This window comes from Scyliorhinus canicula, chromosome 5 (genome assembly GCF_902713615.1).
Source record: "Scyliorhinus canicula chromosome 5, sScyCan1.1, whole genome shotgun sequence".
Classification (NCBI taxonomy): Eukaryota; Metazoa; Chordata; class Chondrichthyes; order Carcharhiniformes; family Scyliorhinidae; genus Scyliorhinus; species Scyliorhinus canicula.
In genome coordinates, this window is record NC_052150.1 from 137,311,864 (window position 1) to 137,327,979 (window position 16,116).

Genomic DNA, 16,116 nt, shown 5'->3' on the forward strand with positions numbered 1-16,116 from the left:
AGACTCAGCACAGTGACCTAAACTGGGAATCAAACCAGTCCCTGGTGCTGTGAAGTGACTGTGCCACTATGTGAGCTAGCTGGAAAAATTATAGCACAACAGCATCTGTTAGCCTAGCATGAGGTAATGAGAAATTTGAATGAAAAGCAGGATGATTGGTGTGGTGTTCTCAGTGGTACGGTTCCTAATGAACATGCGGGCTCTTTGACCCAGAGGAAGCCTGACGAGTGGGTCGTCCCTCCTACTGACGTCAACGGGAACAGGTGAAGAAACTTTGCTGGAGTTTGGTGAAGGTGAAGTGAGTGTGAACAATGTAATCCTCACTCAGTTATCACGGAAGATGGAGTGCTCCTTATGTACATCTTACGTGCTCCTCGCATTGTCGGCTTTGGCACTCAGGACTTCTGCCTCTGGTGACAACAATGGTAAATCTGAGACTTGCCAATGTTAAATGTTTCTGGACAGTTACGGATTATGTTTACGGAGGGGGTTTGCGGTTGTTTTTGTTTCAGCCTGTGTGTTGTGGAATGTTTCTGGTTGATCAGGTGGTGGGAAGCACTGAGGTGTGTGGGCCAAGCATTGACACTTGGAGGAGTTGGTTTGAATCACTCACCTGCAGCAAAATGCGATTCTGAAATTATTCGTTGAACTGGTTCATGAATTTGTTGTAAATTATTAAAACACGCAGAGCCGTTTGTCACATTTAAGCACCAAAAAAAACCCCCTGAGAATTGTGCAAAATGTTGCTGCCACGATTCGATGTGGACCAAGCATATTTAAAAATAAATCAGTCCGAGGGTACGACTTTGATTTTATTCTAAATTTGGTTGTCTGCGAACCACTTGTAAAATCTCGAAAAACTTGCATTCATGTAGCCCCTTTCACGACGTTTGCAGCTTTCGAAGGACTTTTTTATTTGCCCTCACTGTTGGAGGGAAAACAGCGGCAAATGTTCAAAACTAATGAAATGGTGACCAGATAATCATTTTGTGATGTTGGCTGAGGGAGAAATATTGGGCAGGACACCAGGCTAAGATCAAGTGTGAGATCCGGTAGAACGCCTGTTCTTGTCAGCTTGGATCCAGTATGTCCTTTTTGCGGACACTGTGAACTGGGCTTAATTTGAATTGTTTTTTGGAGCAAGCAAGGAGATGGATTGAGGGCTTGCCCTGTCCACTCTGCGCAATGGCTTTCAAACTCTTGAGAAAGGAATCACTTCCCTATTCTTCTTTGAGATGCTTTGTACACACCTGAGTGAGTAGATGGGGCCTTGGTTTCAATGTCTCAGTACCCAGGATGGAGTGTCAGTCAAGTCTGTGGACTTGAATCCTGGGTGTGAGTACCACCGACTCAGCCAAGGGTGACAGCATGTGGAATGAATGTAGCATTTTACTGTTTTTTAAAAATGTTTTGATATTACTGGAATAATTCTAAAATATTGAAAAAGCTAATGAGCAGAGCTCTGTGTGTTACATTTTTGACAGGATTATTCAGGGTAGATTCAGAAAGAATGTTCCTGATGGTAGGGGTATCCAGAACTAGGGGTTATAGTTTGAGGATAAGGGGTAATCCTTTTGGGACTGAGGTGAGGAGAAATTTCTTCACCCAGAGAATGGTGAATCTGTGGAATTCACTACCACAGATCGTAGTTGAGGCAAAAACACTGTAATTTCAAGAAGGAATTAGATATAGCTCTTGGGGCTAAAGGGATCAAGGGATATGGGGGAAGGCAGGATTGGGGTATTAACTCGATGATCAGCCATGATCATAATGAATGGCAGAGCAGGCTCAAAGGGCCGAATAGCTGCCTCCTGCATCTATTTTCTATGTACGTTTTTATGACATGTTACTGGAGTGACTGCAGTCTATCGCCTGTCAGTAAATTGTTGCTTTTGCATCCAAAGCTAATCTTGGGATGGCCTGCTAAGAAACCTGAACAAATTCTCAAGAATAACATTCAATACATCGTCAAACTTGGAAAGAGTAAGAAAAAATTGATAATTTTACAAAATATTTAATCATCTTCAAGTGATGTCAAACAAAATGGATCTAAATTATGAGCGCACAAACATGAATTAGGAGCTGGAGCAGGCCATTCCGACCTTCTAGTCTGCTCTGCTTTTGATAAGATCAGATTGTGACCTCGATGTGCCTTCCATGACTACCCCCTATAACCCAAGATTCTTGATTGACATGGTAGTCAATCAAACCCAGTATTAAAATATTAAATGACCTTGCCTCCTCTGCTCTGAGGGGAACAGAATACCTGAGATTCACTACCCTCAGAGAAAAGGTTTCTCCTCATCCCTGTCTTAAATGCTATACCCCTTAATTTGAAACTGTGACCTTCAGTTCAAGTCTCTCCTATAAGGTGAAACATCCTTTCAGCATCCACCCCATCAAGTCCCCTCAGGATCTTTATTATCTTGTTCCAATAAGATCATCTCTCATTCCTCTAAACCCCAGTGAATACAAGCCCATTCTGCTCACCCTTTCTTAATAAGATAACCCCTTCATCCCAGGAATCAGTTGAGTAAACATTAACTGTTTATTATGCAAGGATATCCTTTTTTGGGTAAGGAGACCACTATTGTAGAATATGCTAGATGTTTCCTCACCAACTGTACAATTGTAGGAAAACATTTCTACTTCTATATTCCATTACCCTTGCAATAAACAACCACAGTCCAAAGATGTGCAGGTTAGGTGGATTGGCTATGCTAAATTGCCTCTTCGTGTCCCAAAAGTTTAGGTGGGGTTACTGGGGTACGAGGATAGGGCCGATGTAGACTTGATGGGTCAAATGGCCTCCTTCTGCTCTGTAAATTTTTAATTTGTCTATCTAATTATGTTCTGTCCTGCATATTGATTTTTTGTGATTCATGGGCCTGGACACTCCGATCTCCCTGTACCTGCAATTTCTCTCCAGTTATATTTGTAAACATAATTGATTATTTGAAAATATAAACATAGTGTTGAAGATACAATATTTTGTACTGCATCTTCTCAATGGGACAGTTTGCTCTGATGCTCTTACAATATTGTCAATATGATCCGTGATATGAGAAGCAGCAAAAACCCTCCTGCAGTATGATAGGACAGCATGGGAGCACAGAGGGTAGCACTGTTGCTTCACACCTCTAGGGTCCCAGGTTCGATTCCCGGTTTGGGCCACTGTTTGTGTGGAGTCGGCACATTCTCCCTGTGTCTTAGTGCAGGTGCTCCAGTTTCCTCCCACAAGTCTCGAAAGACGTGCCATTAGGTAATTTGGATAATCTGAATTCTCCCTCTGTGTACTCGAACAGCCGCTGCCGGAATATGGCCACGAGGGAACTTTCACAGTAACTTCATTGCAGTGTTAATGTAAGCCTTCTTGCGGCAATAATGATTATTACTATTATATTGGCACCTACTCCTGAATGAAGTACTCTTGCAGCAAACATAAATGGTTGTTAGTGGTGGCATTTGGTATTGAACCTGACATGTTGATGCTGGTCATAAACAATCTGCTTTTGCTTTTTCTGGGCAGAGCTACCCCTGATAAATAGGAACGATCAAGTTAGCACCCTCTTTTTGTCAAATCTTCCCCATATTATCAATGGGTCACTTTTATGTCCTTTTGTATCAAATATAATTTCCACTGTCTAATTTTGTTTTTGTCCTAAGTCAGTGCAATTATTCAAATGTAACTTTAAAATACATGGATTTTCTTTTTAAAACTGTAGGCCTCCTGATAAACATTTATACCTGTTTATCTTTTGCTGTGATTTGTTTTGTTTTGTGCTTGCAACTTCTCCTGTCTGGCCCAAACAAGTTATATAACTTTTAAAATCATGGAAAGAAAACTTTTACAACCATGGAATGCAAGCATATAAACGTTCCGCTGAAAGGAACAATGAATAATTCAAACAGAGTTCTGACCTATATTGCTAAAAATCAGCGGAGCGCAGTCTGGGGCTGCCAAAACGCAAAATGCATTTGGTCCTGGTCCCTCAAACACTACAGAAACATCCAACTGGTGCTGGTGTGAGAGTTGAAGAATAGAGTTGAGAGGAAAGATAAAAAAATCTCCTTGTTTTCTCGCATTGAAATGAGGCAAAGGGAAACATTATAAGTGCTCCCTATACCAAGTGGAAAAGAAAAGATACTTTCAAAGCACATATTTTTCAAATTAAAATAAATTGCTGAGCAAGGGAACTTGCATTAACTTGCAAAAGAAAAATTGAGGACTGATGTCTCAAAATTCTTCATCATACAAAATGCTTAAAGCCTATAATCTTGTAAGTTTGGTACTACAGGAAAAATGGTGTTTTATTCACAAGGAATTTGCATATTGTGCTGGTATGCCTAGAGCTTTCTACAGAAGAATCATCGAGTTTAGATGGAGTGAACTGAATTCCATGTTCTGTGATTTTTATTGTAAAATTCTGCACACGATCACCACCATATTTTATGCTATTGATGCATTTCATTAACATAGAATATGTGGATCGTTGGTTTCCTTCCACAAAGTGTCACATTTTAAGTTCAAGTGGAAAATGCAACCTTTGGAATTCAAATCAGTATATTTGTCCACTCATTAGTGCATGCATGTGAAATGTTTCGGGAAGTGGCTGCAGGACACTTGAAAGGATAGCCAACAATAAAATGCATGATCAGTGATTGTCGCAGTGCCAAACATCCTTCTGATGCAAATGCAGCAGTACACAAAGAAGTCACAGCAATCCTGGTCACTGGTTAACCTTTAATATGTAAAGCTGGACCAGGAGCCAATGTGGGTTACTGAGGACAAAGGCGACCAATGAACAAAACTTGGTTTCAGTCAGGATATGGGCAGCAGAGCTTTGGATAACCTGAAATATACAAATGGTCAGAAGTGGCAAGAAGAAGACTGGAACAGTCAAATCTGTAGATAACAATGGTTGTATGAGTTCAACAGCCAATTAGCTGAGACAGTGACAGAAATGTGTGATGTTATGAAGATGGAAAGAGGCATACTTGGTAATGGAAAGGTTAGGATTGGCAGCAGAGCTGAGGGTCACATAGGATGGCCAATACTTGATGAGCAGAAATTCCCAACTATTAAATTGCTCTCTCAGAGGGACCTTGTAGAGAAAAGCATCTGAATAGCTCTTGTGGGTAAATGGAACAAATTATTCTTATTTTTGCTCATCACAAGGAAGTGAACTAATTTGCCATTATGCAATATATTAATGTCCATATTTTTATTAATTATTAAACTCAACAAATATTTGTAACATCATTGGGGAATCACTAATGATATACTGCTTTTATATTGAATGTCTTAATATTGTGACAGGTATGTGGCATGTTGTATTATTCTTTGTTAATAATGGAAATTGAGAGATCAACTGACAAGAATCTATGTGATTCTATTTGAGGTTGACACATTACATACTATCAGAATAGCATAAGAAAATCCAGAGTGAGAAAAGGCCATTCATCTTGGCATCTCCATCTGGAGCCCAAGTATACAATTGCAATGGACTTCTTCCCTACAACCAGTGTTGATCCTTATCTTAGTGAGTATTACAATCCCAGACCAGACCCCAACAGTGGCAAGGATACTGGGCTGAAACCCCAATATTTTGTAAGAATGTGCGGAAAGAATGATTCACTTCAAAAGTGCTTGCATGAAGAAATAGGGATTTGGGATTTTTAATGCAAAACTTTATTATGAATACAATATTAAACTCTTTAACTTCACACCTGAAAATAACAGCTTACAATTACTCCTTAAACACTACTACTCTATTCCCCATTAAACAACAAGAAAAGAAACATACAACTCAGTCCATCTTTAAAATCAGCATGGCATAGAGTAATACTTGCTTTACAGAACCCCTTCAGACTGTGGCTGAATATCTTTAAGAAGCTGGTTCACCTGATAGGTTTCAGCTTCTTTTTCTGCTCAGTTTTAAACATTACTATTCTTGTTATAACTATCCTACAGGGAGAGAATTATGGACTTTGTGTCAGACAGGTCAGACTTCACCTCCTCTCCAAAGCTTTCTCAAAATCTCTCTCTGAATCCCTTAGTTCCACCCAGCAATGGCATCTTCCCCCAACCTGAAAAACAAAGTAACTCTCCAGGCTAAAAGCACATTAACTCCCAGGAACGTTCCACAGTCAAACCACAGTGCATTAACCCAGACTGAAACACACATTCCTCTGGTAAATTTCACATTCTGGCTCCCCAAATCTTCCAGGAGCTTCAAATCAAAGTCCTTAAATTGCCCCAATATTTAGAATCCAATATTCTTAAAATCCTCCATTCCTCATAGTGAGACACATTTCTTCCCCATTCCACTCTAACAAGCCACATTTAGTCCAAATTAGTTACTTAATTGTAGTGTATCTGTTTGAAGCAAATACTATAAACACTCAATTGAAATGTATGTAAAGAGCATGAACATTTTTCCATTTAAAAAAAATTGCAGCAGAACGTTTTGTGTTTTTGTTGTAGGTGTTTGATTGCTTCCTTTACTTTCTTGCCAGCCATCATGTAGAGAGATGGGTACCTATGACATTAGCATAAGGAATGTTGTGATGTGCATGCCATCTCACAGTCCCACAATTGCGGTCATGCCATCACTGGACCAGAGTTTCTGTGGAAATATAAGTAAAAGATACAAAATCAAAGTATCGACCTATACCACACATCCAACATTATGCGTGGATTTAACAATTATTTTTGTTTTGAAGGCAATTCAACCAAAGGCACATTTCTGTTATGGTGAAAAATATTTGGATCTGAATTAATTTTAAAAATCAGTTATTTTTAAGGGCAGCACGGTAGCACATGTGGCTAGCACTGTGGCTTCACAGCGCCAGGGTCTCGGATTTGATTCCCCACTGGGTCACTGTCTGTGCAGAATCTGCACGTTCTCTCCGTGTCTGTGTGGGTTTCCTTCGGGTGCTCTGGTTTCCTCCCACAGTCCAAAGACGTGTAGGTGGATTGGCCATGATAAATTGCCCTCTGTGTCCAAAGAAAATGGGCCGAATGGCCTCCTTCTGCACTGTTTTTTCTGCCCCACTTCCTGACTACTGCTAGGGGGCCTGTACAAAACTCCCATCAGGCTCTTTTTACCTTTGCGATTCCTCAACTCTACCCACAGAGATTCTATGTCTTCTGCTCCTTGCTATCGACAAATTCATTCCTTACTAACAATGCAACCCCACCCCCTGGTGGGGGCTGGTTTAGCGCAGGGCTAAAGAGCTGGCTTTTAAAGCAGACCAAGACAGGCCAGCAGCACGGTTCAATTCCCATACCAGCCTCCCCGAACAGGTGCCGAATGTGGCGACTAGGGGCTTTTCATAGTAACTTCATTTGAAGCCTACTTATGACAATACGCGATTTTTCATTTTCTTTGCCCATCTGCCTGTCCTTTCGATAGGACACATATCCTTGGATATTTAGATCCCAGCCCTGATCCCCTTGCAGTCACGTCTCTGTGATGCCCACAACATCATACCGGCCAAGTTCAATGTGCTCAACCAGCTCATTTACCTTGTTCCGTATACTGTACGCATTTGACCACCTCTGTTCTCACACTTGTCACCTTTTTTGCTCTGCCTGATAACTGCCACTTAGCTATTAGGGTGGAGTGCAGCTCCAGCCAATTAGATACTAAACTAGACGCTAAACGTTTAACTGAAAAACAGGAAAATTAAATTCATCACTTGCCTCTTACTACACTGTTCCAAATGACCAAATTTCAATCCTCACTCGGGCTCTCTCACTCACTCAGGCTGTCTTGAACTTCACATGCGCAGAGCTTACTTTGACCAGGATGTGATCAGCTATGATCGAATGGCGGAGCAGATTTGATGGACCAAATGGCCTAATTCTGCTCCTGTATTTGTAATACATTATTAGAATGGGACAAGCCTGAGCTTCTGGGTAGTGAGTTTGGAATGCTGAGTGCTGTAAACTCCAACTATTGGGCGAGATTAAGCCCCTGTTGTGACTGGGACCTGTGACAGCTCGGAGCTGCACACATAAGAATGGGAACATTAGAATTTTGGCAGAGAATGGTGATGTCCAGAACTGGAATCGTGGCATATATATCGATTTTAAAATTAAAACATTTCCACAGTCAGATTATGGGGGACAGAAAGAGGACTTCGGATAGACAGGTTGACAATCGTCAAGTCTAGACATTGATATAAAAGCAGAATACTGCTGATGAAGAAAAAAGAGGAAATGCTGGATGAAAATACTCGGCAGGTCTGACATTGTAATCCGTGGCATTGAAATGAAAATTCAATGATGGTAATAAAAATGAAGTTGTATTTTGCATCAGTTTCAAGAACCCCAGTCATAATGATTGATATTTTATAAGAAATATTTTCTGGTTGACAATGGATAATAATATAAAATCATTTGTTCTTCAAATTCCTGCTTTTTCGGTGTTTAATAAGTAATGATTACAACCTATAGTTACAGGAAGCCCGCAGATCTATTCCAAACATTGTCCATCCACCAAAGCTAGTTGACAGATCAATGCAAAAAAGGGCCGCAGTCGCAGAGAAGGGTAATTCAAGATTCAGCCAAGCTCTGTTCAATTCTTATTCTGAGTCACACCAAACAAGAGGCCAGCATCTTCCTGTGTGGCAGATGATGTGAAGGAAAACTAGGGGAAAACAATGCCTACTGTTCTGCAATTTTCTGGCAGCCGATTACAGGGTTAATTTTCTCGTCTTGACAGCAATCTCATTAAGTGGTCCGCCTGACAACATAGACGTGAAGGTCAGATGGAGCTGAAGGTAGAGATCACAAGAAATGTAAAATTTATTTAATGGGAAAAAAAATTGTTTTCGACAGACAACATATTTATATAGCGACATGAACGTTTTGATTACTCTGTTGCAGGGACCAGCTGGTATCGTGGCTGCTATAATTTCACAGTATTGAACATTTGGGAGCCAATATTTCAGACATCAAACTTGATTGAACTTGCTATATGTGCAAAACATTGTTTACAGGAAAGGTAAGGCTGCATTCATATTATTTCCAAACTGTTAAATAAAAACGAGTTATTAACCTCATAGTTATTGCACCTGAATCACCCAGATTCCAATATAATGTAAACACGCTTGAGGTAATTTAATTTCCAATGCAGATCATCCCAATAGCATTGTGGCAAAAATAGGGATTTCTGTCTTTAGGCCTGGGTAACTTCAAATTGCTGGGCTATTACATAAATATTAGCTTTATCTCTGTGTTAACTTACTCCAATCTCTCGTGCTCTGTGACAGGATTGATCTCAAAGAAGCAGTCCACATGGCTCCCAGCAGGGGAAGTAATCTTTGTCACTGATGTGCCAAAAATTCATCTGTGCCACCTGATATCATAATTAACATATTCAATGTGAATGTCTGGTGTAGGTGATATTTTCCTTAAATCCTCTGCAGAGAGATTTTATGTAAATTCATACCAGCAATGCAGAGGTGGAAATGTAATTTCCAACTGTTGTTGTGTTTTTTCACAGTCCGGTTCTAGTTTCTGAACCCAATGAGAACTCATCGGCCATAATTTCATTCTTTATTCCGGTGTTGAGTCTGTTAATCTTTTATTTACCTGACTATTCCAAAAAATTTGCTTGAACTTCAAAAGGCGATAGTGTGATAACACACAATGCTATTACTCGTGCGACGACTGTTCAGCATTGCCTTTAGGCTTTTAGAAAATGTTAGAGCTCCATTAATTGCTAAATAAATCATCACTTTGTTTACCAAAGCATGTTTGAAAAACAGTGGATTATTTATTTTATCATCTAATTAGCCATACTGAGTGCATATGGATGATACTGTATAATACCTCTTGCCTGTACTTTGTTTCTGTTAATTGGTATTGTAGCTGGCATAGGAAACTCCAAAGGTGTGAAACTTTTCACATGTATTTACTGTGGATGTGGTGGGCATACTATTTATTCCACTAGTGAGCAACCTGTTGCTATCAGAATTAATTATTCAGCCTGAGTGATCTTAATCTTAATACAGCAGAGAAGATGCAAGTGTTGTGTGAAAGTCTCAACTGTAACAAGTGTATCTTGCGAGTTTTAAAAATTCTTAGACTATTATTTAAGGCACCAAATTCTATGGCCAACTGTTATGGTTTAACTTAGGCCACCCATGTCAGTGTGTCTTTTGAATGAACTGATATCATCACTGCCTCAAACAATTTCATTGCACATTTGTCTGTTAACAAGAAAAATAAAATTTGCTTGATTGTCTTTTAAAAGGACAGCAGTTTAGTCTTCTCATAAAATCATAGAATTATTCAGCACAGAAGGAGGCCAACGACCCGTCATGGCCCTTTTCGCTCTCTTCAAGAGCAACTCAGCTGGTCCGATTAGCCCTGTGGCCTGCAATGTTTTTTCTTCTTCAATTGCCTTGTGAAAACTATGATTGAATTTGCCCCCACCACCACACACTCAGGCAGTGCATTCTGGATCCTAACCACTCATTGAGTTTGAAAAAAAGGTTTTCCTCATGTCATCTTTGGTTCTTCAGTTATTCACCTTAAATCTGTGCTGTGTGGTTCTTGAATCTTCTGCCATATATACTCTGGCTAGATGCCTCATGATTATCTTAATCTTCAAAAATGAATGCAAATTGAAAATGACATCTGTTTTAGTTACTGATGCAATCTTGGTGTTGCTATGCAAAATGTAACATTATACTTTTTAACAGGTGCTGTTGTTAATTTTAATTTGGCTCATATAATGAATACTACAGGGGTAGAGCCCATATATGTTCATCTTCCCTCTTTGACAGGACAATAGGAATTCACATGTGGATATTGTGATGCTGAAATCGCTCTCAATACTTTGGTTGAATATTCAAATGTTTCATATCTTGTTTTTTTCATTTAATGCAAGAATAGATTTACTTCTGCTTTGACTTCCATTGACACAGTAGGGTACTTGGAAACAGAAATATTAACAAATTGTAGATGGGTTAGCTGGAGAATGTTTTGAAATGGACACAAGCTATTTTGACTGTGAAAGAGTTTGATGTGTGAACTATTACTTTGTAATCTTGCAGAGTAAACATCCACTATTTCACTGTCGAAACCTCCTTTTCTGAGCTTTGTACTGTAAAATTGAATTGGTAGTGAATTATGCCTATTGAAGTCAAACATCCATCAACATGAGATCCTTGGTTTTTGCTTCCCAAAATACAGAACCAGTGTTATTCTGTACAGAATAATAAAAATATCAAATGATCTGAAGTGAGTCATAAATGTACATGAAAAGTAGTTTTCAAACTGATTTGAGCACTGTGTTGGAATTCTTGATTGTTTTGTAACTTAATTTCTTTCTGCCAACTTTTAAGATTAATTATGGGGTGGCTGAACATTTAAGAACATTGGCAATGAACGAAATGAATATGTAGTAAGGATCATATTGTTGGACTTAATTGACATTTCATGTTTGTAAAGATTTGTGGTGAATGTAACTTGGTAATTCACACTGTATCTTTGTAACTGCAGTAGCGTTATCCGACCACCAGGGGGAGTAGCTCTGGGAATGCTCAGGAGTTTGTACGGGGCTTCACCCTTGGCTCTGCCCATGACTCCTCCCCCTTGTGCTGCTGTATAAATACCCTTGTCCAGAGTCAGCCTGCAGTTCACCGAGAGTTCATCAACAGGTAACAGGCTGGCTCTGTCGAAAGTAGATTAAAACCACTGTTCATATCGAAAAGCACGTGTCTGGTGAATTGATGGTTCCATCAAGATTCAAATACATTGGGCGGGACTCTCCCGTAATCCGTGGGATGGCCCGACGCCGGAGCCAAGAACGGTGTGAGCCACTCCGGCATCAGACCAACCGGAAGTTCTGGAAACCTCCGACCTGGAAGGGGCTAGCAACAGCGCATCACCATTCACGATGGCATTGCAGCACAAAAGACATCACCGCCGGAGACTCGGCAAAATGGCCGCCCGCCACGCAGCGCCAAGGTTTCCAGAGCGGGACATCGAGGTGGTCCTGGAAGCAATGGACCAGAGGAGGGAGGCCCTGTACCCTGGATACGGCCGCAGGGTCGCACCACACGTCAGCCGGCGTCTGTGGAGGGAGGTGGCAGAGGCCGTCAGCGCTGTGGCCGTAACAGCCAGGACAGGCAACCAGTGCCACAAGAAGGTCAAATGACCTAGCTAGGGTGAGTACCCCCCCCCCCCCCCCCAACCATGCAGGCTGCATTGGCAGTATGGCCTGTAAACCTGTGCCAACATGCACACAACCACTGTATATAAGGACATGAGTATATGTCCGCCTATCACTGTTGCCCTTCATCTCTGTCACCCACCTCCCACCCTCCAGGAGAAGCGCGCTCAGAACAACCGGGAGCGTGAGAGGACCGGAGGGGGTCCACCTGAATTGCGCCCCCTCACTGTTCATGAAGAGAGGGCCCTGGACCTTGCAGCCGGACCCGAGGACCGGGAGGTTGCGGAAGCAGAGGTCGGGGGCGCAGCACCAAATGAGACCTCCCTTCCCCCCCCCCCCCATCTCCTCCCTCCTCCCTTCCCCATCGCCCCTTCCCCCATCTCCTCTCTCCTCCCCCCATCTGCGTGTCTAACCATGCATGCTGTATTGTGTATTGTAGGACCAAACGTCGACCCACCCGTCCCTGCGGATGCTGACCACCCCCAGGACGTGCCAGGGTGCCCACATGACAGGGATCAACCAGGGCCATCAGGAATATGATGCCCCCCACCAAGTGCCAGGGCGCTCACAGGACAGGGACCGACCTGGGCCCTTGGAAATACGACGCCCCACCCAGTGCCGGGGCGCCCATGGGCCAAAGATAGACCCGGACCATCAGGCGTCCGCCGCCCCATCTGCTGCCAGTGCGGCGATGCCATAGGGCCACATCCAGCAGCGGGGAGGGCAACCATACCACCAGGCCCCCGTCCAAGTCGACCCAGGACACACCCACCCAGGACACACACACACCCAGGACACCCACACCGAGGACACACACACCCACCGAGGACACACCCAAACCCATGACAGTAACTCACAGGACTCGGACACCCAATGACAGGGGACGGAAGGACCGAAAACACCACCACAGGGGTTCCCGGACTTCGGGTCCGATGAGGACCTTGACATAGCGCCACTGCTATCTCCTACACCCTCCACCATCGCAGAGACACTCCCCTCGTTTGGGCACTTTAGCGATGAGGCTTCTGGTACACTAACTGGTGCGCACAACACAGCTGTCCCGGTACAGCAGGTGGAGGTAGGAGCAACCGAGGGGCCGGACGGTCGGAGGGCAGCCCAGCGCAGGCAACCATCTGCCGCCCAGACGGGTCCAGGCTTCCTGGCGTTACCACACCCACCCATAGACCTGATGCAATCACGGACCCAGGGAGGATTGAAGGGGGTGAAGGCCGGCTTGCAGCACCTGCAGATGCAGGTGGAGGAGTCCACCCATGTGCAGGAGCAGGGAGTGGTGTCGGTCAGCGTGCCACCCAGGCCGAAACCGCATGGGTGGCGTCCGCGGTGGAGGTAATGGGTGCGACGGAGTCAGACATGGGTTGCAGTATGCAAGGCCTGGGGCTTTCCGTGCAGGCGGCGTCCATGGCCCGGGACATGGCTGCCCTCTCACAGGAAGCCATGATCCAGAGCCAGCTACAGATCGCAGCGGCACTCAACGGCGTGGCCCAGTCTCAACAGACGATGGCGCAGTCCCAGCATGCCATCGCTGAGGCCATCGGCGCCATTTCCCAGATGCTGGCCAGCGTCGCCCGGACACAGGCAGGGATGGCCAACTCCATGAGCTCCATGGCTGCAAACTTGCAGACCCTTGTTGATACCAGGGCGGGCCTCCAGGACTGGCAGCGCCAGGTGCCGGGGGTGCACGGATGTTGGTTTCGTTCACAGCCCCGACCCATGGAGAGGCCTGGGGGCCATCGGGCACCCTGAGGAAGGAGGAGGTGCTGGGGCCCGTTTCGGGCCCCGCTCCAAGGGAGATCCCGGAACACCGTGATATCTCGGACATGGTGGGGATGAACAAATGTGCCAATATGAATGAGTCGTGCAAACTGCCCGGGTACTGGGCACAGACATGCAGGATCTTCATCCGGTGGTCATGGACCATCTGAATGTTCATGGAGTAGGTCCCCTTCCTGTTCATTAACCCGTCCCTGTTATCCGCTGGTGGCCGCATGGCGATGTGCACCCCATCGATCGTCTCCTGTACCATGGGCATCCTGGTCACGGCTGTGAATACCGCTGCCCGGGCATCCTGGTGGGCCTGGTCTGCAGGGAACTGGATGTACCGGTCCGCGATGTCGTACAGGGCGTCCGTCAGTGCACAGAGGCACCGGTGCCCCGGTGTCTGGGAGATTCCGGACAGGTCCCCACACGGCGACTGGAATGACCCCATGGCGTAGACGTTCAGGCCCACTGTCACCTTGACGGCCACAGGGGGAGGGTGTCCACCCCCAGTCCCACGCGGTGCCAGGTGTGCCATCAGGTGGCAGATGTAGCCAACGGTTTCGCAGCTCATCCTGAGTCTCCTCCTGCATGCCCGGTCCATGAGGTCCTGGTACGACGAGCGGTGCCGGCATAGACGGGGCCCCATTGGGCGCCTCTGCCACCTCCCTGGCATGTCCCTGCTCCAGCTCCGTGTAAAAGGCAACGTGTAAAAGGGCGGGTCTCGCTACGGCGGCCAACATCTCTGGGTGATGCCCAAACATAACGTTCTGCAAGGGGTGGGGGTAGATGACATATCATCATTGCCCATACCCCCCTCCGCAGCACTCTCATCCCCATCCCTGGCACTCCCCTCCCCGGCACCGACCACGATCACCAGCATGCAACCCCGCCCCTCTGTAGCATCCTCCACCGACATCAAGACCCCCCCCCCCCCCAGCCATGGCCGTGCCATCTCCTCCCCGGCGGATGCCCCATACCGACCCCTGCCACTGCACTCGCCGATTGTGGCCCGCTGACTCTCGCAATTCTGCGAGGCGTGCGGCGCGATTCCCGTCGGCGGGATTTTTCACCGGCTGGAGAATACGGCAGCTGCCGTCGGAGCGGTGGGGCGGGATTCATGCCGCCCCTCGGGGATTCTCCAACCCAACGGGGGGTCGGAGCATCCCACCTATAGTCTGGAGAGAAAATTCAGTCCAAGTATTTTTTTAATCTCCAAATGTATTGGAGTAAAATTCCAGAATAGTATCTCACTTACAACCACAATTGATCAGCTAGAACTGACTGCATCACAAAGTTAATTTTGAGGGTAGCAGTTTATCTGAGGTAGTTCTTGAAATGATTTTCCTGCACAATTGGACAGAGCAAGAGAAAATTATTCTCTGAAAGGGATCCCTTTCTCATCCTTTGCTTCTAGTTAATTTAATCTTTTAGATTGGGTAAGTGTGTGGGCAAAAGTTTAGCAGATGAAATGTAATATGGAAAATGTTAACTTGTCCACTTAGACAGGAAGAATAGAAAACAGAACATAATTTCACGGAGGGCGACTGAGTAACTCTTTGGGTGACCTGGGACATGAATCACAAAAAGTTAATATACAGGTAGAGAAAGTTGGAATGTTGATCTTTATTGACAGGGGAATTGAGTATAAATGTAGTTGTACAGTTGCTTAGAGAGGCCATAACTGTGGACAGTTTTGGACTTCTAGAGGCAGTCCAGAGAAGATTCACTCAACTGTTCCTGGGGTGAAGAGTTAAACTGACGAGGAAAGTTTCAGCAGGTTGGGCTTGTATCTGTTTGGTCGCATTGAAACATACAAGATCCTGGGGGGATTTGACAGAGTGGATATTGAGCAGATTTTCTGCTTGTTGGTGGAAGCCTTAAACAAGGGGGCACAGTTTAAAAATTAGGAGTCTCTCATTTAAAACTAAGATGAGGAGAATTTTCTTTTTCTTTGACTACTTATTCTGCAGAATTCCCTTTGCCAGAGAACAGAGGAGGCTGGGTATATGATTATATTCAAGGTTGAGTTAGATAGAGTTTTGACAATGGAGTCAAGGATTTGGGGATGTAATTGGAAAAGTGAAGGTGAGACTACAATTAGATAAACCATAACCTAATCATGATGGAAATGTGTTGGATGTTG

General features: G+C 44.4%; 1 protein-coding gene across 1 annotated transcript in view; it reads left to right on the forward strand.

The window, feature by feature from the left end:
- Positions 1–255: 255 nt before the first annotated feature.
- LOC119965686 overlaps positions 256–16,116 on the forward strand; it is a 130,593-nt gene continuing 114,732 nt past the window's right edge. Inside the window, exons 1-2 of the mRNA XM_038796447.1 lie at positions 256–425; positions 8,897–9,014. Coding sequence (XP_038652375.1) covers positions 341–425; positions 8,897–9,014 — 203 coding nt within the window. The 5' untranslated portion in view covers positions 256–340. The remainder of the gene's footprint in view (positions 426–8,896; positions 9,015–16,116) is intronic.